General features: G+C 38.2%; 1 protein-coding gene across 6 annotated transcripts in view; it reads left to right on the top strand.

Moving 5' to 3' along the window:
* The window catches only part of rapgef4a (Rap guanine nucleotide exchange factor 4a), a 36,261-nt gene extending 12,093 nt beyond the window's left edge, over positions 1-24,168 (top strand). For 5 of the 6 annotated variants that reach the window (XM_026145044.1, XM_026145049.1, XM_026145048.1 and 2 more), the window contains 27 exons: positions 6,140-6,212; positions 9,137-9,198; positions 10,216-10,266; positions 10,340-10,446; positions 11,872-11,993; positions 12,092-12,275; positions 12,355-12,439; positions 12,943-13,003; positions 13,140-13,216; positions 13,335-13,481; positions 14,412-14,527; positions 15,445-15,530; positions 15,901-15,979; positions 16,105-16,255; positions 16,957-17,045; positions 17,211-17,241; positions 17,333-17,411; positions 18,060-18,206; positions 21,212-21,309; positions 21,547-21,672; positions 21,806-21,984; positions 22,061-22,151; positions 22,237-22,287; positions 22,391-22,478; positions 22,594-22,658; positions 22,756-22,810; positions 23,461-24,168. In XM_026145044.1, coding sequence (XP_026000829.1) covers positions 6,140-6,212; positions 9,137-9,198; positions 10,216-10,266; positions 10,340-10,446; positions 11,872-11,993; positions 12,092-12,275; positions 12,355-12,439; positions 12,943-13,003; positions 13,140-13,216; positions 13,335-13,481; positions 14,412-14,527; positions 15,445-15,530; positions 15,901-15,979; positions 16,105-16,255; positions 16,957-17,045; positions 17,211-17,241; positions 17,333-17,411; positions 18,060-18,206; positions 21,212-21,309; positions 21,547-21,672; positions 21,806-21,984; positions 22,061-22,151; positions 22,237-22,287; positions 22,391-22,478; positions 22,594-22,658; positions 22,756-22,810; positions 23,461-23,588 — 2,628 coding nt within the window. In that variant the 3' untranslated portion in view covers positions 23,589-24,168. The remainder of the gene's footprint in view (positions 1-6,139; positions 6,213-9,136; positions 9,199-10,215; positions 10,267-10,339; positions 10,447-11,871; positions 11,994-12,091; positions 12,276-12,354; positions 12,440-12,942; positions 13,004-13,139; positions 13,217-13,334; positions 13,482-14,411; positions 14,528-15,444; positions 15,531-15,900; positions 15,980-16,104; positions 16,256-16,956; positions 17,046-17,210; positions 17,242-17,332; positions 17,412-18,059; positions 18,207-21,211; positions 21,310-21,546; positions 21,673-21,805; positions 21,985-22,060; positions 22,152-22,236; positions 22,288-22,390; positions 22,479-22,593; positions 22,659-22,755; positions 22,811-23,460) is intronic. The other variant, XM_026145045.1, reaches the window with a different exon arrangement.
* Positions 24,169-27,810: the final 3,642 nt, after the last annotated feature.

Here is a 27,810-nt window from a genome sequence, read left to right as displayed (position 1 = left end):
CATTCATGCACGGTGATGCTCACAACGCAGTAACGTACTCAAGCGTGAAAGACCGTGAAGGAACTTGAACTGAGACTGCACTGAGATGACCCGGTTAATAGCTTCACTGATCTGCTGTTATGACATAGATAATATAAAACATATATGTCATCTCTTTAAAGTACACCACCTTTGTGCATTAGATGCTTATTTTGCAATTTTCAAATCACGGTGACAGTTTTTTTAGTTGTTTAATGCATATGGAAAAACATAAAATGACATATCATAAGAGAACAGGGTTAAGAGATGTATAAGAGCACATCCAGACTTATTCATTTGATCTTTCAAACGCCACTATACTTACACGCTCCTAGCTAACGTGACGCTTACAGCATTACGTGGCTCGTCTGTCAGTTTGAACCGTGTTTTTGGATGTTTGTGACCTTTTCTGGTTGAATCCTTCCTAACAAATTAAGATGAGCAAATGGAAATCTAAATTTTGGCTCTTTTAAAAAAAAGTCAGATGTGCACTAATGACTGTCAGTGTTTGTTACTGCACAACAAGCAATCACCAAGGGTGATATTAGATATTACACTTACACAAAATAACAAAAAAATAAAAGTAGTGATCCTCTCTGAGAGATTATGATGCAAAATTAATTAAAAAATCTTGACTTCACTATTGTTAATCTGTGGTATTGCTCAGAAGTGCAAGATTACCTTTTCTGTTGAAATCTGCTCACTTTTAGTCTCTATAGAGTGAATGTGGACAAACATTACATTTGAACCTTTTGTTTTCAGAAATTTCAGGAACATAGTTTTTTTATTATTTATAATTCTTTGAACTTCATCCTTTGTTCTGGGTTCAGCTTTGAAGATGCTACTTCAAATGAGTAAATTCATATTTTTAAAGCATGTTTATACCTCATTTCTATACTTCAGGTTGAAAAGGGGAACCTTTTTAAGCTGCTCTTTGAGTTGAACTTTTTAGATCTATTATCTATAGTTCTGCTTTTACTCCGAGCATTCGACTCCAACGATGAGCTTTTTCTCATTGCAATTGTTTGAAATATTTATGAAATATAGAGTTTTTGCACAAAGGTAAAAACCAAACTTAACAGTAAGTGAAATGTAATTGTAAAAATGAATAGAAAAAAATGGATGAAAACAATATTCCCATGTTGAATTTACACCACAGTGTCCTATTTCACCATGTTTGATGTCCAAAACTGTAAATAATTGTAAATAATAATTTCATGATGTGTTGGTCTGCTCTATTATCAGTTTAAACAGCATCATTCTTAGTTTTGAAGTATTTGTAAAATTACTGATCTGCTTTAAACAAAAGTTCATGAATTTAGTCATGGAAATAAAACAGTCATTCATTTGGATAAAGGGTTGAATCAAAAACTGTGGGCTGACTAATCCATTGTGCTTGCTGACTTAATGACAAACTGTGAAGGATAATTTGATTTGCATATCTTATTTGGTCTTTCTAATTGATGCTTTGCACATTATGCTGTCAGAATCAGCTCAAGTACAAGTGTGGATGTTATTTTCCAAACTGCTTGTGAGTCCTAATACGGACTCTGTGTTAAAAACTTGAACCAGTACATTCTCCCTTCCTAAAGATACTTTCACACAACCATCATCAGGGTTCACAGAAAATGGACTTAAAAGAGAAAACATCCAGTGAGCAGCTATTCTCTGGGTTAAAATAGCTTGGTGATGTCACAGGTCAAAGGCGAATTGATAAAATGCTTACAGCTGTTATAACACTTGCCAGCAACACTTGTTACAACCAACGTATGCAGAACATCATCTCTGAAAGCAGAACACATTGAAAATTAGAAAATTAGAAAAAACATTACTGCTACAACATTTGGATAGTTTGATCACAATTTGTTGTAAACAACATGAAAGGTGGTTCATGTTCACTTTGTGGTGTAATTGCTGTGAATAGTGTAGTGCTGTATGCGCCCCTGAGTGCCAATCAAGCATCTTTTTTTTTTCAATGCAATTCAGTTTTATTTATACAGCACCAAATCACAACAGTCGCATCAATGCACTTTATATTGTAAAGTAGACCCTACAATAATACATACAGAGAAAAACCAAAGAATGTCTTTCCCACTGTGAGCAAGCACTTTGGCAACAGTGGGAAGGAAAAACTCAATTTTAACAAGAAGAAATTTCCAGCAACGGATGTATCGCCAGATATGTTATTTATTTGTTTGTTTATTTATTTGTTTTTGCCTGTCCTGTTTGGCTCTTTTGCCATCAGAATTATTGTCTAAAGGCAAAGAAAAATGTCCAACAGATTTACTTTACCAACCCAGCCTTGCCGTATTGGTCTATTTGAGTCGCCTTTTATTGTTTATTTTATTTTAACCTGCTAAATACGGGACAGACTTGACTGGGGAAAAGAAAGAGAGGAATCAATCAAGCATCATTTAAAGGCCAAAGCCTACCTGAGTATTGTTAGTGTCCATGTTGTCATGGTTGAAAGATTTCTGGATCCAAGTTACCTACCAAAGTTAAGGACTTTAATTATAATAAATGATCAAAAAGGCTGAATCAAAGTTGGCTCTAAATTCAGTCTTAGGAATAAGGTAATGTCTGAGAGGCACAGTTAGACTGGGCAGGTATGGCTGAGTAGGGCTACTGCGAGTTTGGTGAGTTTGATGAGTCTGGCAGACCACAGAGCAGCAGATGCTGTTGCTATTTTGTTGAGAAATAAATATTTGAATTAGCATTTCAGAGGAGCAATCCCGGCACATTTAGACATCTTAATAAACGAGCCTCATAAAATGTCAGAAATGACTTTTGCGCCAAATCTACTTATCAAAGTAATTGTAGTATAGCTGCAGTTTGAACCAGTCTAGCTGATCTGCGAGCTGATTTGATGCTCTAATAATCTTCTAATCTGGATGAAAGCAATAAAGGCCAGTGAGTGAATAATCAGACTGATTCATTTCAGTTAAGCAGCAGTTTGACATTTCAGGAAGTACGCCTCGACGAGATTGTTGCCTCTCTAATGTCTGGCTTATAAATGCTAATTTTCTCCAGAAGATACCGACTAGATTGTTTTATGTTGTGTTTTTATACATTAAAAATATAACTGTCTAACTATTTGTTTAACTTGTTACAAAGAAATAAGAAATGTCCGTTTTGAATGTTCCCTTTGCAGTATGGTAAACGAATCTGCATGAAGCTTTACTATTTCTTAAAAGAGCGTAAACATGAGAGTATGGATTTTTAGAAGCAAAACCACAACTAACTGTTATTACTATTTGATGCATTTATAAAAAAGAAAAAAATACATTTATTAAATAAAAGAAAATGATATACATTTTGAACTAATTTTCTCATCCGAGACTTTTATGAAAAAACGAATATGTTTTTTTTTTTCATTTAATATACCATCAAACCAGAAGAAACTGAGTGAAGAATGATGATAAAAAAATGACATCCGAGTGAGAAACTTCTTTTTTAATGACTTAAAAGATTTTATTATTACATGCCTGATGTTTTAAAATAAAACAAAGACAGTTTTTATACAGGCAAAAGGTTAGACAGTCCTGAAAACATGGCAGGTTACAGTGAGCTGGTATTAAAACAATTCCCTGCAGAAAATATCGTGTTGTGTATCACAAGAGTCAAAGACGTCATTACGAATAAAATAGAAACTGATTGCTTTTTACACACCTGACAGTGGTCCTAATCCCCCTCGAAAACAACGCTCCCATCCCATCTGCTGCATTCAGTCCCTCAGGGAGCATGGCTTTACTGGCTCAGAGGGATTGAGTTCATTTGTTCATGCGTGCCTCAGTTTAATCCTAAATCCTTTAATTGTCAGCCAAGATTGATAGAATTGCCGGACTCTGACTGAATCACTGCTTTTGCATTGATTAATTTAAAATTAAATATCTTGTTTTGCATGTTCACAGCAGGCACATTATCAAAATCGGAGCTTGGAGAGCTTATATCTTTTAGTATCTTGGTGAGCAACAAGTCAAGTTACAACCTGAGGCCACTGAGGTATATCTAAAAGGCTTGAGGGAAAAGGTTGTGTGCCACTGAGGGCTTGCTTAAGTGATTAACTGACTTCAGAGTGCAGAATTGAGTTTAAAGCATGACCTCTGAGTACGCTGCCATCAGAGGAACAAAGGGCTCTAGAGTTCTTGCCTTCATTCAGTCTCCACTGACCAGAAGATAGGATGGTGGGGAAAATTGGTCTGGCACTAAGTGGTCCTCAATCAGTTTTTTATTGACCTATTACGCAGTGGCTGCAGCACATAATCAGTTTTTGTTTGTCTTTCACCCCATATTAATCTTGAGTTGTCAATCTACTTGGCAAATTCCTATTAAGAAAATATAATTTTAACAATCAGCTGTGTTGGAGTGATGTATTTATGTATGCAGATCTCGTTATTTGATTGACAAAGTTTAAAATACGATAACAAATGCACACTCACTCAATGCTTTATTATTTGTACCTTTTTAGTACCAGTTCAACCCAATTCTGTCTTCAGATATGCTTTAGTTTTTTGTGGAACAACAAAGAAACATTCCTCAGAGATTTTCAGATATGCAGATTCTTCAGCTGCATGTCCATGATGAGAATCAATCTACCACATCCCAAAGGTGCTCTATTGAAGCTCCGCTGACTATGGAGGTGACTCGCATACAGTGAAATCATTGTCATATTCAAAAATAAAGCCTGAGTTAATCTGAATTTTGTGGCACATTAACCTGGTGCAAGCAGCCATCAGAAGGTATACACTGTGTATGGACCTGGTGTGGTCTTCTGCTGTACTTTCAGAGATGTTCTTCTGCATACATTGCATGTTAAAAATGGTTATTTGAATTACTGCTGCCTTCCTATCAGTTCAAAGCAGAACTGTTGCTCACTGAATCTTTTCTCTTTTTAGACTATTATCTTTAAAGTCTAGAGGTGGTTGTGTGGGAAAATCCCATCAGATCAGCAGTTTCTGGAGTTTCAGCCCGTCTTCCGACAACAATCACGGCATGTGCAAAGTTCCTTAAATCCCCTTTCTTCCCCAAATGCTCAGATCGTACTTTAGCCGGTCACCTTGACCATGTCTACATGCCTAAATGCATCAAGCTACTGCTGTGTGACTGGCTAAGTGTACGTTATTAAAAGGTAGTTGTCTGTACCATCTAACTATACTTTACTTCCAAAGCTGGCTGAACACAATTTGTACAGTAATATGCTGCTAGGAAAACAGTGTTAGTTTAAAAATCACAGAAATAATTTGGAATTAAATGGTATTCTATGCATCCTTTTAGTGTTTTTTATTCCTGAATTTGAAAAAAAACCCTGTCTCGCTGGTTACTGTTGGAGTGTCCTATTAGTGCTCCAGTGTCATAAACATTGCATTTGTAAGTGCACGGGTGCAGTATGATGTTCATTATGTAATATCTGTGCTGCCTCAGGACACAATTATGGTACGAGGGAAGTATACTTGTATTGTCTTGCTGTGCTTGTTCTGTGGCTCTCTGCAGTTGGAACAGCATTAATGGACATGTACTTAGTGGCAAAAAGAAATATGCAACATACAAGAGGTATTTGTATGTGGTTTTCCCCTATTTTTAATAATTATGCACTGAACCGTTCTTACATTTGCATGTTAGGACTAATAAGAATGAAATATCATCAGACACCCGAAACCCTCATTGACTTTTTATTTTTTCCACACAGCCTAGAGACAAGTGATGACAGTGGGGGTGATTTCTATTCCTCTTGTCCTGCCTTTGTTAGACAACACATTAATGAGAGGCAGAGATGGGAAATGCTGGAAAAGAGGGAGCTAAAGAACATGGAAAGACATTTAAGAAGTATAGATTTTTGAGTCCTAGAGTGATTCCTGAGACACATTTAAGTATTTTTCCAGTTATTGTGATCTTTTTGCTGCCATAGATCATCAGCCACCTTGATGAGTCAGAAGCAGCTAAATAAAGGCCATCGAGAGTATATTTTAATTTCAGTTTTGGTGTAATAATGATGGATTGACTCCACCTGTATGCATTTATTTGATTCCTATTGATACATATTATATATATATTATACAATTTACTTTACATTAAACATTATTTTATTTACAAGTGTAACTGGTATTTGCTTTTATTTTTATAGAAATATCATCACTGTATGGCTGGACTACTCGCCCCACCCTATGGTGTCATGGAAAGCGGTTGTAACGCAGACAGTAAGTGACCTCGTTTGGACCTAACAACTATATATTTCATTCCTAACTTTGTCAGTTATTATTAGCAGTTACGCCATCATAATCAACAAATGCCTCAAAATCACAGCCTGTCCTGTGATTTTGAAGCGTTCACTGAACATTGCATAAAATGTCATGCTAACATTCAACTGTAAAATGTCGCAGTGCTGATGCTCCGACACGTTTAAACACAGTAGCTTGTACAGATGGTTATAGTCTTAAAAGCTTGTGGATTTGTTTTACTTTCAGCAGCTTTTATGTCACAAATGATAAAACATTTTTGTGGCCGACGGTGTAGAGAGACAGGAAATTTAGAGAAAGGGCGCCTCCGTTTCACTAAATGAAATGGAGCAGGAGTACAGGCAGAAAAAAAGTACTCACTGCTGATGTGCTTCCTAATTGCTCGGCTGTCATGCCGTCCTCAAGTTGATTCAGTTTACTTCAGTGTTAGTATGTTGATTGTCTTCAGAGTTTATCAAGATGAAGAAGAAATTCTTCATTTTACAGTAAATGGCTCCTCTGACTTTATAAATGTTTTTACAAACAACCAATTTTTCTGCTCCTACGAATAAAAAGGATCTTTTATTGTATTTCTTTCTGACTAACTCCATTACTGTTGGAACCTCTGGCATTGTGTCGAGGCTGATACTATTATTTCTGCTTTTCTGTTGCAACCTAACTTGATATTGACTTTGCTCTGCTCAAACAGAGCACTTAACTTGCTTCAAAGTCACGTATCATAAAAATGATGAACGGCAGTCCATAAATCCATAGTCTGCTGGTTTACCAACACTGGGGTCACTGTCTATTGTTATGTATTTTTAATGATGATGGACATATTTGAAAGAAAATGCTTTTTAAAGATTTTCTTGTAAAGAACTCCCAGCCTCAAACTTACAGTCCCTAAAGCTAAGATTTTATTAACTACTGTAGCTTTTAAAAGTGGATGTGCCTTTTTGGTTGCTGCATGCTTTGCTGCAGCAATATAAGAGCTGGGGTTTGAGTATTTTTGCAGCATAGAGTTGAGTACTGAGGGGTTTTACAGCCTGAACTCGATGCACGGATGCAGAAAGACATAAGTCACACAAGCACCGGCGGCTCGAGGCTGAAGCACTCTCCTGTGCAGAGGCTCAGCCGCTTTGTTACTGTCACAGCAAATCAAATGAATTAAACATGTTTTAAACTGTTTTCTTACAGTGCGCTTTTAAATCACTTTGTTATTAACAGGTCAGCATTGTTTCCTTCACTCCAGTCATGCACTCCACCTAAGCATGCATTTGTTTGGCCACTACAATGGAAAATATTTCTGCTCAGAAACAGCATTTTTCTTTCCTGGCAAATGACTAACACTTGGTTTAACTTTCACTTTACTCTACATTCCTGGTTGAATGAACGGACTGATATCACAGCTTTGCAAACAGAATGATGGGCAGATGTGTTAACTTCTGTAAACATGCACAAATTCTATACAAACACATAACATGAAAAATATAATTCATACTAAAACCGTGCAAGGCTGGTACATGTCTTTAATGTTAGCATGAAATGCAATGACCCTCTCTGCTGCTGAAGCTTTCAATAAAATGCAGAAATCCTCCGGGCTGAACCACGTATACAGTAGGTTATATAAGATGTTTGTGCTTTCAGTGTTTTTCACTCTTTTTTGCACTTGTGGTGAGGAGAACTTTGGGGAAATTTATTTTTTTAAGGATTAATATTAAACAGAAACCATGATGTCAACTGTAAAAGCAACTATGTATGGAGTTTTTTCACAAAATGTTAGGATGTAAACATTTTTCCATCCTGTACTAAAAGTGAGTACTTTTATTTTTATTTTTGACAGTTGTTTGCACGCTGGCAGTAGAGCAGATAAAATGTAGAAAGAAATGAAACAACGCGATACAATTTTAGGCATGTAGATATTTTCAAGACATCTTTGAACGTGGTTTGGTTGTTGGTTCTTGACAGGCTGGTTGGAGTATTTCAGAACACAACTTACAGTATTGGTTTACAGAGAATGGTCAGAAGAAGAGCGGGAGTTCTCTTCGTAAATATGCCTTGTTGAAGCCAAAGGTCAGAGAAACATGGCCAGACTACTTCAAGCTGATTTAAAGGCAAGAGTAACTCAATTAACCATGTGTTACAACCAAGGTTTGCAGAAGAGCAACTCTGCATATGTAACACATTGAACACAGAAGCAGATGGGCTGCAGCGGCAGAAGACCACAGTGGTGCCACTCCTGTCAGCTGAGAACAGGAAACTGAAGCTACAGTTTGCACAGTGTCACCAAAACTGGAAAAACACCAAAGATGTCCAGCTGAGAAATCTGCAGCAACTATGTGATGTTATCGTGTCAATGTGAGCCAAAATCAGCACCTTGTTGAATGTATGCCATGAGTAATGAAGGCACTTCTGAAGTCAGGGTGGTCCAACAAAAAGAAATAGTATGAAGAAAGTGTAGTAATGCAGGCCAACATAGTCTGACATTCAAACCACTGACAGTTGTTCTACAGAGTCTATGGAGGAACCTAATTATTCAGCATAAAAAAAATGACCATTGAACAGTCTAAGGAGCTTGGAAAGAAAAGCTTCCGAGAAGCTTCTCGGATGAGAGGAGGTGGAGGTGACTGAGAACCTTCACACCACCACTGAATATTCAGGATGCAATTTTTAATTAAAAAATTCTAACAGAACATGTACAGTATATGCAACTTTTTTGTTTTCAAGGATTAGTTGATTTTTGTTATAGTAAATTTGAGTCCCCTGTAAAGCTTCTTGTGTGTGTGTTTTACTTATAACTTTAGCGGACATCTCAGTGATTATAAACTCTTTTTTTTCTCTGCAGCTTTGCAGGATCTTTACAGATCCTTCATGACTAACATACATCCTCTGTTTTTCCCCACCAGGACTGCCTGACAAAGAGAACATAAGCAACAACTCGTTTGTTGTCTCCAAACCTCTGAATAAGGTAATTCCTCTGTCTCTATTTAGGATGAAACCTTTTCATTTTATGAGGCCGCAAGAGCATCCTGTACTGTTGCTCACCTCCTCAGTGGGGCACAGAAATAAGTGTGGAATGTGAAGTTTGTTTAAAGTTGCTCTAAATATAAACACAGTACTGGATTTCTCGTCTCCATCCAGAACAGTTCCTGTCCCCTCTCCTGCTGTCATTTCCTGACCACTGAGTTGATAACGCTGCACTACAGCAGATTTATGGAGCTACATGCGTTGTTCACTTATGGAGTTTAGCCACATCACAATCGCTCTCTTACACAAAAAGAGAAACTGAAAGTGTGCATTCTTGTTATGTAACCGACAAAGACAGAATTAATTTACTATAACATATATAAATAAGCCCAGTTTCTTTGGCAACTGAGTGGTCTAATGTCTTGTAAATAAATGATGAGGCTTTAAAGCTTTCACATAAATGCATGACTTGCACTGCTCTCTGAAGCATTCAGAATGCATTTTAAATGTCAAAGTCCTGCAGCCCACCCCATGGCCATCCTCAGCTGGAAAAATCAAAAACAACAACAACAACAACAACAACAACAAAAAAGCACTCCCAGACTGTAATTCACAGTATCTGTGTCCCATTAAAGCAACTGAATGCATCAGTCAAGACTCTGCTAACGGAACGGTATGGAAAGTAAATAAAAAGTAAATAAAAATCAAATTTGAATGCAATAAAATCATAATGTCAGCTGTGAGTCATGCAGTAACAGCGAGGATGAGATCCTGTGGCCCCACAGTGAGAGGAAAAACATCAGACCGGACTTGTCTCTCTGACACATTGTTTCTTCCCCGATGTATTTTATTGCAAATTACTGGACTGTTTTGTTCTTTGGCGAACCTTCAGTTTTACCCACTTTGTGAGATTCAGTGTAATGCCATCAGTAGATCCTGAGTTTCAGTGTCATGCATGAGGCATTTTATTTCACCTCCTCTCATTTTTTTTTTTTTTATGTTTCACTTTATTTTGCAGAAGTCATTCATTCAAAGTCCAGCCAAACCCCACCCTAAATGCTTTTCTCAGGTAGTAAACACAATCACTGCACTCAGTCAGACTCCACAGTGTGCTGAGATTTAACTAAAATTCTACCGTGCAGGTCCCCTCCGAGAAGATCCTCCGTGCAGGGCAGATTCTCCGGAATGCCATCCTCTCCAGGGCGCCTCACATGATCAGAGACAGGAAGTACCATTTGAAGACGTACAGGTTAGTTCAATAAGGAGAGATCATTAGACAGAGATGAACATGATTTATTGATGCAGAGAATTTAGATAGAGGTATTTGGTGGTTAGACTTCAACAGAAGCCCAGCGGTGATAGGGAATAGAGCAGGACCCCCCCGGGTTTAGACGCTGGTGGTGGAGATGATTTAAGATTTAAAGTAGACGTTGTGAATTAGCCTGAAGAAGGCTGGGAGAAAGATGATTGGACTAGACCAGTGATGTCACAAACAGCTTGATGGCATGGGAAAGTGGAAGTGATGTGAAGCTTAGATTTAGCTGGCAACACCTGGGAACAGAAAGATGTGAGACCCCTTATTGAACTTATGCATAAGCTTCATTTGGCACCCCTTTGTTTTTAATGGAAACACTCAAGCAAAGTGTATTCATTAATTTTTTTCTATTTTTATCACTCTCTAAAAGCAAAGAAAGCAGTTGAAGAACATTAAGGATTTATGCCAGTATCCAACATCAAAAGCTGGGATGTGTGGGATGAACTTTGGCCAGTGTCACATGGTTTAGTATGGTGTTTTGCCTGAGTAGAGCTGACAGCTATTGGACTGAGGAGCTTCACCAGGTAATGTCCAGAAGAGATCAGGGTTGTTGTGCAGGTGTGAAAACACTTCATGGTAAAATCTCGAAACTCTAATCTGCATTGTAACCAGAGGGGCACAGATGAAAACCCAGCCAGTGGGTGGCCATCGGTTCTCTTCCGGTACTCGAGCTTCCTCCCACAGTCCCACAGTTATTTTGGTGATTCTAAATAGCCCATAGGTGGGAGAGTGAGTGTGAATAGTTGTTTTTCTCTCTGTGTTAGCCCCGTGATAGACTGCCAACCTGCCTCTCCCCTCAGTAACAGCTAGGATAGGCTCCACTACATGTTCTGGAGCTTATTTTGGACTGACAGGTGCAAAAAGGGCAGTAAACACACTTTTTGCTTCTACTGCTTTAGAGTAAATGGCAGCCAGGTAGATTTATCTGGTGAGAGCTAAAAGGTGAGTAAATATCATTAGTGGATTCAAAGAAATGATAATGTTGAACTGTGTTTGCCTGATGTGTAAATGTAAAGGTTCACCACGTCTTAGTGTTGCATTTATAGTTTGTTGTCAATCATCAGTTATATTTATTTTAAGAAATCTTCATAATTTTGTTTGTTATGAAGACATTAAATGTATTCACATAATATTCAATTTTATTTACCACATCTATCAGTACAAGCTGTAGACAGCGGCTGAATATAAAAGCTCTTTTATAGCAAAGCCCTGTTTGCACTTCAAGAGAATAAAATATAACAGCAGAAAATCATGAAAAAGGAAATCAGTTCATAAAACACAGAACAAACAGAAAATCAAAGTGATCTTTCGTACCTGCTCAGCCATGTAGGAGCTCATATAGGCATTTGTCTTTCCTAGGCGGTGTTGTGTGGGGACAGAACTGGTTGACTGGCAATTGCAGCAGAGCTCATGTGTCCACTCTCGCGTTCAGGCTGTAGGCATGTGGCAGGTGCTGCTGGAAGAAGGTGTTCTCAACCACGGTGAGGCTCTGCGTGATGTGTGTCTGCACGTGTGCAGCGCGCGACCCAGTGATTTGAAATTGAATGCCCGCTGTCTGCGCTGTGTTTCTGTGATGCAGTGGACCAGGAGCTGAGCTTCCAGGACAAGTACCTTTTTTACCGCTTTCTGGACGATGAACAGGAGGATGCCAGTTTCCCCACTGAAGACGAAAGAAGGGAGAGCCAAGAGGAGCTACAGGATACCTTGCTGCTTCTCTCGCAGATCGGGCCTGATGCCCATCTGAGGATGATCCTGAGGAAACCGTAAGAATCTGAAGCAGAAATCAGTAAAGGAATAAAAAGGGTGATTGTTTCATGACTTCTTTCATCCTCTGTCTTTTAGTCCATCTGAAAGGACAGCAGATGATTTGGAGATCATTTATGAGGAGTTGCTTCATATTAAGGCCTTGTCACACCTCTCCACCACTGTGAGTACAGTTTACCTGCATTATGTGACCATATTATTCCTTCTCTTAATGCACAGATTGAAATTGCATCTTTCTCCTGGTGAAAAACATCATATCTGGCTCATTAGGCCTTTTGGTCCCATTTGAGTGGTGAGAGTGAAGAAAAATGATGCAAAGATGAAAACTTGCGTATTAAACACTCATTCACTGATCCTGTCCAAGAACACTTTGACATACACGCTGGATAAGCAAGGCATTAAGTATGTACTGCATAGCTTCAGGGGATTATTCTACAACTAAAATCATCCGTTTGTCTTGCTGCTCGGATTCAGCCAAACCAAAAAACAAGATATGTGATGTGGGACTGCTGTGCGTTTCACTCACATTCAGTTTTAAAGAAATCTTTCAAACACCTGTGCTGCATTGAATAGCTGGAATATTAAGCTTTGCACACATACAGCATGCCTTTACTTTTATTTTGGCTGCTTTCTCTTAATGTTGATCCTCCTGATCTTCCTCTGCAGGTGAAGAGAGAGCTGGCCGGAGTGCTGATCTTTGAGTCCCATGCAAAGGCAGGAACAGTATGTAAGTAATCTGATAAAAATAGTAATGTGTAATAGATGCATTGTTAATGCTGATTAATGATTGAATTTGCTCAGCACACAATCAGTATTAATTCAACAAAGACAGCCTATATGAAATCAAATCTTCTCTCCCTTAGTGTTCAATCAGGGTGAGGAGGGCACATCCTGGTACATCATTTTAAAGGGCTCAGTCAATGTTGTCATCTATGGAAAAGTAGGTATTTTCCTCTTGTGAAATCATGTTAGTTCTAGAGACATCAAACTGATTATACTGCTTTGACCGGGACGTTGATTCATCACCCAGTAACTGATCAGTATGCCGTCCTGGACAGGGTGTTGTTTGCACTCTTCATGAAGGAGACGACTTTGGGAAGCTGGCGCTTGTCAACGACGCCCCCCGCGCCGCCTCCATTGTCCTGCGAGAGGACAACTGTCATTTCCTGAGAGTCGACAAGGAGGATTTTAACAGGATTTTGAGGGTTAGTGTCTGTTTAAACTCATCTCATTAACAATGAAAAAGCACCAACACCCTCTGTTGGCAAAAATGTAGTAATGCATCCATAAAAGTTATTTAATGCATCTTTTGTGATCGTATGCCAGTCCCTTGCACCCACTAGCTCAATCATCCCACTAAATATGAAATATGTTGATAATGACCTCTTTTACTGATTTGAGGTTAATTAGGTGTGGATGTAAACTAACATCTGGGAGCTCTGACACGTCATAGATTTCCTGCTTGAAATAGAAAATAGAAGCAGAGATTTTTGTTCTAGATTAACTACGTAGTGATGGTCTGCAGATCTAAATGTGTTGAAATTACACATGTAGTGACTGACGGAGTGACATCACATGTTTTTTTTAACATATTTTATTAAAGTTGTTAAACGTGTATGATTGATTTACAGAATATCATATTAGGTCTGCATTTGCTTCTTTGGACCACATTAAGTGTGTTAAACATGCTATTAAAAATGCTTAAACAAACAATTAAAAAATTGTACTGAAATTTAGTATTACAGATAGTTTATGCATGCTTATTGCATGGCTCAAAATAGTGCAATGATGGTTCTGAATATTAAATAAATAAAATAGGGAATGAATAATAAGAATAATAATAAGAAAAAAATTAATTAAAAAGCATATATTTATAGTAAAATATCCAAATATGTATAAAAATTGTAAATATCATATAATAACTGATACTTTACATTTCTAAAGAATAACATTTTCACGAAGCTGCTTATGTACTGGCAAACACGTCACTACTGTTTAACACTGTTTAAATGTGACCTCTGGCAGGTGACCTGGGTCGATCAGGTCACATGACTTTATAAACTGAAACAACATTTTCATAGGTCAGTGGTCTCCATAGTAAATGCATTACTGTGTTTGTGTTTATTTGTATGAAGGATGTGGAAGCCAACACTGTGCGACTGAAGGAGCACGGTCAGGACGTTCTGGTGTTAGAGAAGAGCCTCAGCAGCAGTCGAACATCTGTCCAGGGATCCTCTTCCTCTCATTACAAGTAAATATGCCCACCACTAATGCATGTATAGTACAGAGCTGCACTTTCTGGCAGTTGTCTGTTAAACTTGTATCCTTAACTGTCTTCATGTTACAATATAAATTAAGTTGCTGCTTTTATTTAACAGAAAAGAAAAATTGATACTTAAAAATATTTAAAATTGTTTCAGCCATCCTTTTTCTTTGAAGTAATAAGTATGAGCTTTAAAAAAATATATTTGTCCAATCACATGACTATCCCAGGTTGCTGCAGGAGTGATCCTTTCATGGTCACTTTTGAACTTGTGATTACATTTGTGAACAATAGGAAAAATGCTGGACGCTAACAGTCAGTGTGACCAGCAGATAACATGCAGGCAGCACACACATAGCAATCCTGTGAGCTGCAGCCAACGAGCATTATCTTAATAGAGGCATCTGTCACTGCAGCACAGTTGCTAGAGAGACATATTAATGGTTATGATGGCCTTGCTCCTAGGGGGAAAAGAAGACCTGGCAAGTCACAATTACTTGTTTAGGGTCGCCCTCTAATCAACTCCACTCCTCAAACGTAAGAGTGTCAAGACTGTGTTCTCCCCCATGAGTGGGGAAGACATGGCGTTGCTTGTGTAGCTCCCTCTTGCCATGCTGTTATCAAGTAATGAAAACAACCGAGGCTGGATTGTGTTGATTCTCCTTCACGTAGAAGATGCCCCCTCATTTTTTTTTCTCCCCTCGGCTTTTCTCGTGGCACTTAGCCCAGACTCCCCTTCATCTTCAGCTGGCCAAGAACACTGATTGTAAATAGGATTGTTATCAAATGAAGCAATCACAGACACACGTTGAAGGAACAGTCGAGGGCCATAGCTGTGTCATCAAGCATTAAGAGCCAGTGTTTCTTGATTAGTGAAGGGTGTGTTTTATTCTGTTTTCCTGCAGATACAACGTAATGTCTGGGACGCCGGAGAAGATTTTGGAGCACCTCCTTGAAATGATGCGATTGGATTCTCAATTCACAGAGTCAGGTACTGCTCACCATGACACATCCCATGTGTCGAATTAGTGCCATCTAACACGGCCTGTCAATACGATGATCATTTATTGTGGAGAGTTGTCACCTATGCAACATTCTCCTCCGCCCTCGCCGGCTCTGTTTCTCTCCTCTGTCCTCTGCCGACTGTTCTGCACTGACCCGTTTGTTCTTGCCTATAATTAGCCACACATCACAGGGCTGATCTAATTACTCTCGCTTGCGTGGATACATATGGTTTTCATTCGTCGGCAGAGGTGACACAGACGGGGCCGCGAGGATCAAGGCCCGATGCTACTCTTTGATGCTCTCTTTCGCTGGCTACACAGGTGTTTGACATAAGAGTCTTTCTTTTTTTGTTACAGACTCAGCCTTAGATGACTTTGTGCTCATGCACTGTGTCTTCATACCCAACACTCAGCTGTGTCCGGTGTTGATGTCCCAATATCCTTTCAGCGTTATGTTCCCTAATTTTTTTTTTATGTTCTTTACTATTCCTGTGAACCTGAAAACATAGAGCTCACTGGTTTGCTGCAGCTACATTGTTTCAATCTTTAACTGCTGTGCAGCTACCATGCCCAGGCCTCGCAGGGATCTGAACAGGAGAAGCTGGACTACACGCTTAATAACAAGCGCAGGGTGATCCGGCTGGTGATGCACTGGGCTGCCGTAAATGGGGATCACCTGCAGGAAGAGGATGTCTCAGGGTTGTTTCTGGAGGTCAGCCTAAACATATATGAAGGTTGTTCTAACCTCTGATATAGGTACAGAATAGTCACAACAGCAGAACAGTCTGCAGCTCTGACCAAGACTTGTTCCAGTGTTTCAGATGTGTTCCTAATCAGTTTGCTTTACTTAAAAACAATTAATTGTTAATCATCTTCTTAGATTTTTTGATTCTTGATAATGATAAGATTTTGAAATGTTTTAATAAAGCGAAGGCGCCACACCACTAACCATAACTGATAAATTGATAGAAAATCAGATTTATGTCTGAGTGCATGATGTTCAAATCCAAGAATATCCACAGCTATAATGCTGACAGCCACTCTTTTGTTTCATGGTTGATATTAATTATTTACAACCGTAAACACATACCTTTGCAGTTATCCAAGGTGTTTGCACCTTCTGCTAAGTTTAATTGCACTCTCTCCTCACTATAAATAAACAGACACATGTCAGAAAATCAAAATCACTGAAACTGCAATTTTAAATGTGCATTTATTATAGATGTGAGCATTAGAATATACATATATATATATATAAACTCTTATTAAATGAAAGGACTTATGATTCTTGATGATATGCTAACTTAATGTGGTGTGGTGCTTGAGAAAAACTCTTTGTAATTGTATGTTAAAATGAGTTTTAATTAGTTCTTCTGAATCATTGTTTTGCTCAGAGCTTGCTGTGTTTTTCAGGAGTTTTTCATGGCAGTATCTAATGATGCCAAAGCCTTTCCTGCCCTCAGGGATCAACTAACAGAACTGGAAAGAATTGTAAAACGCAAGTAAGTCAGAGCTTTGTTTTTTTGTTTTTAGGTTTTGATATGGATGAAAGGTGCTGTATGTGGTTAGTGTTGAGAATTTAAAGGAGAAAGGCTCTTTAGATAACGATCAAACTTAACTAAAGAGTCATTAACTGTTTTTTTAAATATTTTTATTTTATTCTTCAGTGCTGAAGATGCCAGATCCTCACAGAAAAAGGTATAAGACCGACTCTTTCTGTTCCAAATTAAAGTTCGTGTTTTTTCAAACGTCTGTGAACCTAAACTGTGAACCTAAAATTCCCACACAGCACAAAGTCCTGCTGCGGCATTTCAGTGTGGGAGAGGAGAAGCTTCAGAAACGTCAGCCCATCAGGAGTAACGATGAAAGTGAGTTGTGGATGAACATCCACTCTCCGGTTTCATAAACATGGATAGCTGGGCTGCTGACTGTCACATTCAGCTATCTATTTGGAACTCTTTATCATGCAGTGATAGCGATAGTCAGTATTTTGAAATAGCGACAGAGGTTCGCTACTCATAAACTCAAAGGATGTTTTCTGTTAAAGCATGATGATTTGGTACCGCTTGTTCTTCAAGTCATCTCTCCAATCTCCAAAAGACACACTGAAAATTGTTGTTCTTGGTTTGGTTTTTGTTCTTTGTACTGATTTAAATAATTTGTTTAGGGGCAGTTCAGTGGTGCAGTGATTAGCGCTGTCACCTCGCTCAGCTGGAGCCTTTCTGTGCAGAATATGCATGTGTGGGTGCTCCAGTTTCCTCCCACAGTCCAAAGAGATGCTTGTTAGGTTAATTGGTGACTTTAAATTAGTTGTGAGGATGAGGATGCGAGAGGTTGTGGGTGTCTCTCTCTCTATCTCTGTGGTAGCTGTGCTAATTTGGATAAATGTTTTGGTCTCTTTAAGGCCATTTAGTGTATTATAGTGACATCTTGCCTTTTTCTCTTCCTTGCTACTTTACCATGCCATCATTCCTTCTTGTTTACAGTCTTATTTTTGTTCTAATTCATTCCTTCAGTCCTGTTCAAAGTCTACTGCTGTGACCACACCTACACCACAATCCGGGTCCCTGTAGCCGCTTCAGTTAGGGAGGTTATCGGTGCTGTGGCTGACAAGCTGGGGTCAGCGGAGGACCTGCTCCTGGTCGGCCTCAGTTCGGCAGGAGGTGAGAGCAACGGCAGTTACTTGTCAAATGATTGGAGATGACAAAAGGTAGAGCTAAAGCCGGGTGATGTATTAATTCTTTCTGGGTGATGTGTGACCTTTTGCGGTGAGTTTGGTGACGGTAATAGGCTGCTTTAGTAGGGGCTAAAGAATGGCCTTGAAGTGGCCCAAGAAATAACCTGAGCTCAGTTTTCCTCATTACATTCAGCAGAAAGCTGTTGGTTCAAGTGGCTGCTCTTTATTGTACTGATATTTGTGTCTGCCAGAAAGTACTAATGCAGCTCTGCCTTCCTCTGAACTTGACCTGGACTTTCCTTACCAGTGGCAAGTCAACAAAGCTGAGGCTGCTCTTATTTGGAGTGGATTATCACAAGGCTCATAAAGAGCATCCAGAAAGTTTTCTGGATCCTAAAATCGATATATTTATTTTTATAGTCACAAATGTACACATAGTTATCCGCAATGAAAAAGCAAAGCAGGTTTTGAAGTTATTCTCCGGTGCCTGTGCAACTGTGTCGGATCCACTGATAAAAAAGAAAAGATACAAAAGGACAACTGTGTTAGAAGGAAAAAATAAAACTATGAGGTAGAGATAGAGATGTCATCAAGGAACAGATCAAGCAAAGGACACAAGAAAATTATGCTGCATTGAAAGTACCCATGAGTGCAACATCCTCTATTATTCCTAAATGCTGGATTTAAAAAAATAATTCCCAACAATGTGTGGATGAAACTAGGCATCATGTCATTAATACCATCTCTGCAGTCAGAAACAGTGCTGTGGGGTTGTTTTCCTGCAGGGCATTGAGACTGGTCGGTATCAAGTAAACTTTTTTCCAGGCTACTCAGGATCTCAGGCTGGTAAAAGAACAATACCAAAGAAAAGCTCCCTTGGTCTCATTTATAAACTGTGCCTGCTAAAAAATTCTCTTCCCCACGCATAAAATTATATCTATAAAGGATGAATTTTGGAATAAATCAGACTTTTTTTGAAAGTGAGCCAAGCCATATGTGAAATGGAGATTTTAAAAAGCATGACGGGACTTATCATAAAAGAAAGCAGACTATTCTTAGCAAACCTAGCTATATTAAAATGAACTATTTATTATTCACAAACCTCACTGCAAATTTACTATCTAATTGTATCAGTCCTTTCATTAATGTTAATAATATTTGTAGCCAGTGTTGGTGCTAAAATCACTGGAGCTTTGCATAATGATCTGCTTTTTTTCTGTGAACCGATGTGCTTTTGTGCTTCTTTTTGTTTGTAGTCTGACTGTTTATTTTTACCTCTGCCAGAGTCCTTTGGTATGAACTTCCCAGCTCAACCTGCATTACTTTTTTATTCTTCAGTAGCCTTTCTTCTCTTTGTTAGGTACTGACACCAAAGACACCTTTTTTGTTTTGTTTTCTCCGTGTCTCTGGTTAGGCAAAATGCACATCTTCCCCTGTTTAGTAAATGGATGAAGATGAGAAAAAAAAACAAGAGGTACATGTGGTCAATTTTAGGTTGACACTTATAGAAGTCTTTGTGTTAGAGCAGCTTCATAAATCTAATGAAAAGAATGTGTATGCACTTTTTGTCCTTTTTGCATACACAAAGTTGGTAGTCATGAATTTGAATGATTATTGTGCGTCTGATCTGTAAACTTAAACCCAACAGTGCATCTGGTGAGACCTGAAAGCAGCACTAATGATCTACAATCAGGCTGGTTGAGTTTGAATATTTCTGCCAAGAAAAATCTGGGCATGACTTTCAAAGAAAGACAGCCAGGTTTATGGGATCAGGTCTGTTAAGTTTGTAGGAACAAGTCTGCAGGCTATTGCTGCTGCTAGAGTGTTTAAAGGTGTTTTAACCAAGTAAGCTAGCAAATATGATGTTAGTCTTTTATTGGTAATGCATTTGGATAACACTTCATGAAATATTGTGTCTATATATATATAAATAAATAAGCACAATTTATCTGAATTTCAGGGCCAGGAGCACACCTCATACATACACCTTCCAGTTCTTTGTCTGTTTGTAATATAGAGAGGGCCGGTACTACAAGCTGTTCTCGTTTCCATGCTTCCCTTTTTCAGTTCATTCACCTCTCATAAGAACATGCTTACAGTTCTGTCTGAGGCCTTCCCCAAACCGCAGCCTGAATTCATGCTCATGCCATCTGTTCCAAAAGTTTCGAAGCATGACTTCAATTCAAATTAGTAGTGCCAATTCGCAACAATAGTTATACTGTAAGGTAAAGCCTCTAGAATATTAGAAAGAAGACCGCTACTATGAACAAGCATTTGGCAACAGTGGGAAAGAAAAACGTCCTTTTAACAGCAAGAGACCTCTAGCAGATGCAGCCTCAGGGAGGGGCAGCCATTTATTATGACCAGATGAAGGTGAGAGGAAAAACAGGAGAGTAGAGGGATTCAGGACGAATGCACACTAGAAGACAGCCATAAATTAATAATTACTAATTTTGGCTTGAACCTCTAAATTGTGGTCTATAAATATGGATGGTCAAGGGTCCAAATGTATGCAGTGTTTTCTATCAAATACACTACAGCAAAACTAAAGCTTTAATCACCTGGATATATATATTTTTTAAAAAAAAGCATATGCAGACAAAGACAGGTTATTCTGGTTGTTTGATACTACACACAGCAGTAAATATCTAATGTCAGCATGGTAACATGTTTGCAAAGAAAATACTATTTGATTTCTGAAGTTTATACATGCCAATTAATTCTGATGGTATTAATTCTTTCATTATTTGGACAAATGTTTAAAAAAGAATTGGAGGAAATGTTTTGGGATCACATAAGGTGTGATCCTCATGCTAAAAATAGAAAAAAGTAACAACTAAATAGGGCACTGAGCACCTGCATGCCTATTCTAAAATCTTTTGGCAAGCCATCTAATGGTTATTATTTTTCAGTCTGAGTGAAAACGGTAGACAAATGGATGTTTTCCATTCATTTTTTTAACCTTTGTGTGTTGTGGTCTTCCTTTTGCAGAGAAAACCATCTTTAAGCCCAGTGATATGTCGGTGTTCTCCACACTCAGCATTAATGGACGGCTGTTTGTGTGTCGGAGGGACCAGTTGGATTCTTTGGTGTGTTACAAATTACATTTACATGAGAAACTCGCATATTAACATGTAGTTCAGCTGCAGCTCCAACCCCAGCTGTACACTATATCAATATCACCCAACACGTCATGTGTATGAACTCATCTACACTCCCAACCAGTTGGCTTTAAACACTTCATCAAATTGATAGAAATGACAGTTAGTTTAGTTCAGCTTTCAGTCTCTGTTTTATAAATGTAATGTGTTTTTCATGCTTTGGAGACCACTTTACCTGAGCAGGAGGGTCCCTCTACAGGATCACTGGCCAGCTTTGAGTTAATGAGCTCTAAGGACGTGGCTTACCACATGACTTCCTATGACTGGGAACTTTTCCACTGTGTACATGAGGTATTCAACAGCAACTGAGTCTGATTAGAAGAGCTGAATATATATCTTCTTTTATTTATTGGTATGAAATATTCAGTTACTTCACTTGCTTATTTTACATGAAAATCAGTTGTTTTTCTTCTGCATCTTGCAGCTTGAACTCATCTATCACACATTTGGGAGACAATATGTGAAGAAAACCACTGTGAACCTGGACCTGTTCCTGAGGAGGTTCAATGAAATTCAGTTTTGGGTGATCACTGAGATGTGTTTGTGTCCTCAGCTGAGCAAGCGAGTACAGCTTCTTAAGAAGTTTATCAAGATCGCTGCCCAGTATGTGGATTTCATGTTCTAGTTCAGTTTGTAGTTTGGTTTATTTGCCACACTAATTTCATGTTTCCTGTTAAAGCTGCAAGGAGTACAGAAATCTGAATGCCTTCTTTGCTATCATTATGGGCCTAAGTAACCCGGCTGTTTGCAGACTGAGTCAGACATGGGAGGTGTGTATTTGTGCATTGTCCGTCTTTGGAAAACTATTAATTACTTAACTGCAAGGAAACTTTTGTCTGGTGTTTTTGTTCGCAGAAACTTCCCAGTAAATTCAAGAAGTTTTATGTGGAATTTGAAAACTTGATGGTAAGCTCCAAAGTAAAAAATTTAAGATGAGCCACCTGATCAGAGTAAAATATGAGGTTAGTGTCCAGACTGTGATTGATCCACAGCATGACTGTCTCCACAGGATCCGTCCAGGAACCACAGGGCGTACCGGCTAACAGTAGCCAAACTGGAACCTCCCATCATTCCTTTCATGCCCCTGTTGATCAAAGGTTAGGCCAATTTATTGGGTGACAGTTTATCATTTTGGCCTGTAGACCACAATTGTTTCGCTGCTGAATTGCTTCAACAGCTTTAACACTTTCCAATTGGTCCTTTTTTTTCTAGACATGACATTTACTCATGAGGGCAACAAAACATTTATCGACAGTTTGGTCAATTTTGAGAAAATGGTGAGGCTCTGCTGCGCATCTGTGAATCTTTTTTTTTTTTTGTTCTTCTCAGCTAATTGGCGATATTTGCTGCTGATCATTGCTCTTTGTCTTGCAGCGGATGATAGCTAACACAGTGAAAATAGTGAGATACTGTAGAAGCCAGAGATTCAGTAAGTTTCAAATGTTTTCTTTTTTTTTTTTTTTTGTACTAATTTCACATATGTCGCACTTAAGACAACAAAAGGACACTTTATAAAATTAAACATAAAAATAAATAACCAAAATATATCTTGGAAACACAATATCAAAAAACTGTATGATGAAGAAACAACAATAAAAGACTTTATGTCCTGTTAATTTGATGTCTTTTAGATACATCTTAGAATAAATCTGCAAGCTGGAATAGAACTAACAGAAGAGGCCGTTCTTCTAGAAAGCACATTGGGAGAAATTCTGACAACGACTAGCTTCCCATAATTTTAATTTCTTATTTCCAAAATAAAAAATAAAGTAATATTCTCACAATAGGTCGAGAAAAGTACCTGTTTTGACTGACTGACAGCAAGCTGTAATATTGATCTTTTGAAGTTTAGTTGGAGTATATTATTGGTATCTCTGAACCTTTAACATCTATATTCAATCATTTATCCAGCAGTTTCCTATTAATCCCTTTATATTGATTGCCCGTACAGCTTAGATATACTCAATCAGCACAAATATTTTATTAAAAAGCACAAATATTTTAGGTTCCTATATGATGAACTTACAAATTCTTCTTGCATTTTTTTCCTGACACTGCCCATCTTTTCAATTAAATCAGGTCCAGAGTCACCACTGCCAAGCAAGAACCACCCTGACGTTTGGACTTATATTCGTCAGCTTAATGTGATCGATAACCAAAGGATGCTTACTCAGCTCTCTCATGGACTTGAGCCCCGCAGGTCTTGAAATCCACTCAGGGACAGAAACATTACACGAAGACGCTACTCCATGACGTGATGTGCGCTCGCTTGGGATGAGTTTACTTAGTACAGGATTGAGGACCTGATGTTGTATCAGATAATGAGATGTTGTTTCAGAAGCCTGCCTTGTTAAGCTTTTTCTTACAGTAATTAGTGATATTTTAGCAGTAGTTGTTGGCGGGTGACGTACCTCCTCGTATCATTGTCGTACAGATATCACAACAAACAGCATGAAGAAATGAATGATGTTTGGAGGGATCTCATTCATCAAACTGTGTAAGATTTTAGATGTGAACGCTATATGATGCTGACGCTTACAGGTCTCAGTATTCCTGATATTCAGCTGTTTCGTATATTTTGTATCAGACAATATTTATATATATTTACGTTTTTAAGACTCTTGTGTTGTAAATTGTATACAGATATTTATTTTGACAAGCATGCAGAGGATTATGATTGTTTTACGTTTTTATTCATGTGAGCACATTTCTCTTTAAAGCCTGAGATATCATAAGTGTCTGAAAACCTTTTTGTGCGCTCTAAATAATAAAAAACCTTTAGATGTATTTGTTCAACTTTATATTTATTATCTAGTATAAAGACAGTTTGGTCAGTATAGTGTCAGTGTATAACATGGAAATCAACCAAGACAACTCATGAAACGTTTTCTTACATCTTATTGAATTAGAGCAGCAGAGCAGCAGCAGAACAGGTCAGCTGATCACAGTCTGTACATTATGAAAATCTACTGGAGCACAGAATAGAAATGACTGTGAGCTGTTCAAATCATTGTCGATATCTACGGAGGAGGTCAGGAGAGTGAGTGAGTGTCTGCAGCCATTTGTAAAACATGGTGGAAGCGCTGCAATAATTTGGAGCTTCATTTCAGCCAGTGGTGTTGGACCTCTTGTCAGAAATAATGGAAATATGAACACAAATGTACCATCAGATTTTGATCCACCATGCAATACCATCTGGACACCTCTGACTGGCTTCATTTTTCAGCATGACAATCATCCCAAAAGGCCTACGCAGTAAAAAAAAACCCAAACAAAACAAAATCCAAAAGAGACATGGATAACAAAACAATGGAGTATTATCACTCATGGACTGGCCTCCCCAGACCCCGAACCTTAACATCACTGAAGCAACATGGGATCTTAACAGACAACAGAACAAAAGTCAGCCAACATCCAAAGACGAGCTTTGAATGGCCATCAAGACATGTCCATATTCCCGAAGACTACCTAAAGAAATTACAAGATGTTTACCTAAGAGAGTTCAGGCTGTGTTGAAGAATAAAGGTGGTCATACCAGATATTGACTTTCAAGCTAATTTGAATGGTATAAAGAAATAAAACAAAAATATAAAGAAATGGCAGACTGACAGACTGCTTTCTATCTTGTAAATCAGGTTCTGCTTTAAGAGATAGTAATTTATTAGTGCTGCTAAACTTCTAGTGTATATTTGTTTAGTTAAGAGTTGGTTTAAATGACTTTTTTCTGAAAGCTTAAGCTGAAAATATTTGGGGCAGCAAGAAGGAATTAAATGTAAATTAATTCTTATCTCAGGTTTAGCTTTGAGTGATTTGGCGTGTCTGATCAAACATTAATCATCATCACTTCCATTCATTTCTAGAAGTGCATTAAACATTTTTTATTGTTGACTTATACTGTTGACCTGTGAATTGTGTCAACAGTGAAGCAGATGGTTGCTTTATATTTTCCATTCGCCACTACTTGAGGAAAGAATGAGTCATTGACAGCTTTTAAGTTTGCAGAAATGTATTACCTCGATTTAATATGCGATGAATAGAGAATCAGTGAATCTGATATCTCACAGTGTTTCTGACGTCACAGTGGAGACTGGAGAAGTACTCATATTCTTCCTCCTGGAGCAGGGGTGTCGAACTCCAGGCCTTGGGGGCTGGTGTCCTGCATGTTTTAGATCTCACCCTGGGTTAACACACCTGAATCAAATGATTCATTCATTTTTAGGCCTCTGGAGAACTTCAAGACATGTTGAGGAGGTCATTTAGCCATTTAAATCAGCTGTGTTGGATCAAGGACACATCTAAAACCTGCAGGACACCGGCCCTCGAGGCCTGGACTTTGACACCCCTGTCCTAAAGCATGTTGTAAATGTACAGTTAAATTTATAAGCTGTATTATTGTTATTAGTGAGGAAGCTCTGATGCTGCTCTGATGTAGCTGGCCAAAGGTTTCCTGATGGTAAACACTTATAGACAGTTGGGGTACATGTGTACGCAATAAATCACAACCTTGAACTCATCTGATATTTTGTTTATAAAGTCTCGATGTGGAGCAACATTAGTTCTTGTGGAGTCAAAAGTAAATTGAAGTGAATGAAAAATTGTTTTATATAAATTGTACTTTATTCTTAAATGCTTTATTAAGATGAAAAATACTTTTGAAGGGTTTTTGAGTGATATATTTCTGTATTAGTTCATATAGATAGTACAGTACATTTGAATGATTCCTTTGCTTTACGTGGTCTTATTGATTAAGAAATCCACATTGTCATGAGTTTACATGGATTAAATGAGTGGTTGGTGATCTTATTGATTTCCCACCAAGCTTCCTGAGTTGCTGAAATGATGAAGGTCTTACAGCAATTATGTTTTTTGATAGATTGGGACATGAGTATAGGTCTTTAATAGAGAGAAATGCACAGAATGACTTTTCGATTTTAAGTCAAGGATCTTGTTGCATATCTGAATATATCAATTTTATTACGTCGTGTCATCACCCAAAAAAAAACAACAAAAAAACAATCTGACAATCCAATGAAAAGATTTAACACTGCAGACTGATCTAAGCTTTTGCACATATACAAATACATCTGAAAACATCTGTGATGAACAACTGCATAGTGCAGTTAATCCAAGATAACATTATGCATAGATCACATATTAACAATTGTAGAATGTACCTCGTGGGCTTCAAGGATACAAATGTTCCCAAATTTCTAGTAAATTTCCACTTTCCAGATTTCTGAGTCACAGCTTTGCACTGCGCTCACCTTTTTGCCTTCTATCAGTCATCTTCACCTATAATAACAACCTAACCAAAGGGACAACCCCATTAACCCCACCTAGGCTGACCAGGAGGTTTCATTTCAGAACCTGGTTGCTGTGAGAAGTCACACACCTCATCAACCCTTAACTTTCTTGACAGTGGCAATGCAGAAGTCTTTGGGTGTAGCCTGGGTTTAATTGCTAATTGTGTATACCTGAAAAGGTGTTGACAAAGACATTTCTTAGACTTGATTTGGACTGTCAATGCCTTTTAGAGCATTTAGAGTGGTCTCATCCAGATAATGTCTTTTTCAGGGAAACCCTTCCATATTTCAGTGAGACAATGCTAAACTACACACTTTTATTACAACAGCATGGCTTCATTTTAGAAGAATGTGGTTGCTGAACTGGCCTACAAGACCTTTCTACAACTCTAAACATTTGGCAAAGAAGACCCAGAGCAATTAAGCAGCTAGAATCTTATATAAGGCAAGAAAGGGACATTCCTCTCGCAGAAGTCCAGCTGATCGCTCTTTTCAGATGTTCATAGGCTATTGTCCTGATGCATGCTCAATCATCCAGGTAAGTAAATCCCAAAAGGTTGATTCTGTTCATCTGGACGTAGTGTTTTCAATGGGAGAAAGGTTTCGTCACTCATCTAAGTTCATAGGCTATTGTTATACAAAGAGGACATACTGTGCATTATTAAGCACGACCCTGTCCAAACCTTTTTGAAATGTGTTGCTGCCTAGAAATGGCCTTACTTTTTCCCGAAAATTGTAATTTTCTAATTAGAAACATGTATGATTATATGATTTCTATTATTCTATTGTGTATAAAATATCAGTTTCTGAAACTGCAAATCATCACATTATTTTTTATTTACACTTTACACGTTTAAAAAAGAAATTGCGGTTTTAAAAGACATTTTAAAACATTTTTACAGAATCAAATTAATTACAACTACTTTGTTTTTAGTGTACCACTGAGCTGCCCAGTAAGAGCTTGTTAATGAGAAAGAAATAACTGTAATATCCATCACCACGCACAATGTAGGCGTTCGTGCTCGTGTCCAGCAGGGGGAGCTGTTGCCATCAGTATCAAAAGCTGGATGCTGTCCAGTTCAGCTGGCTGAAAGTTGTGCAACCAGTGAAACCACACTGGATCGGG

This window comes from Astatotilapia calliptera, chromosome 16 (assembly GCF_900246225.1).
Source record: "Astatotilapia calliptera chromosome 16, fAstCal1.2, whole genome shotgun sequence".
Classification (NCBI taxonomy): Eukaryota; Metazoa; Chordata; class Actinopteri; order Cichliformes; family Cichlidae; genus Astatotilapia; species Astatotilapia calliptera.
Note: the sequence above shows the minus strand (reverse complement) of the source record. Positions and strands in the feature narration are given on the sequence as shown.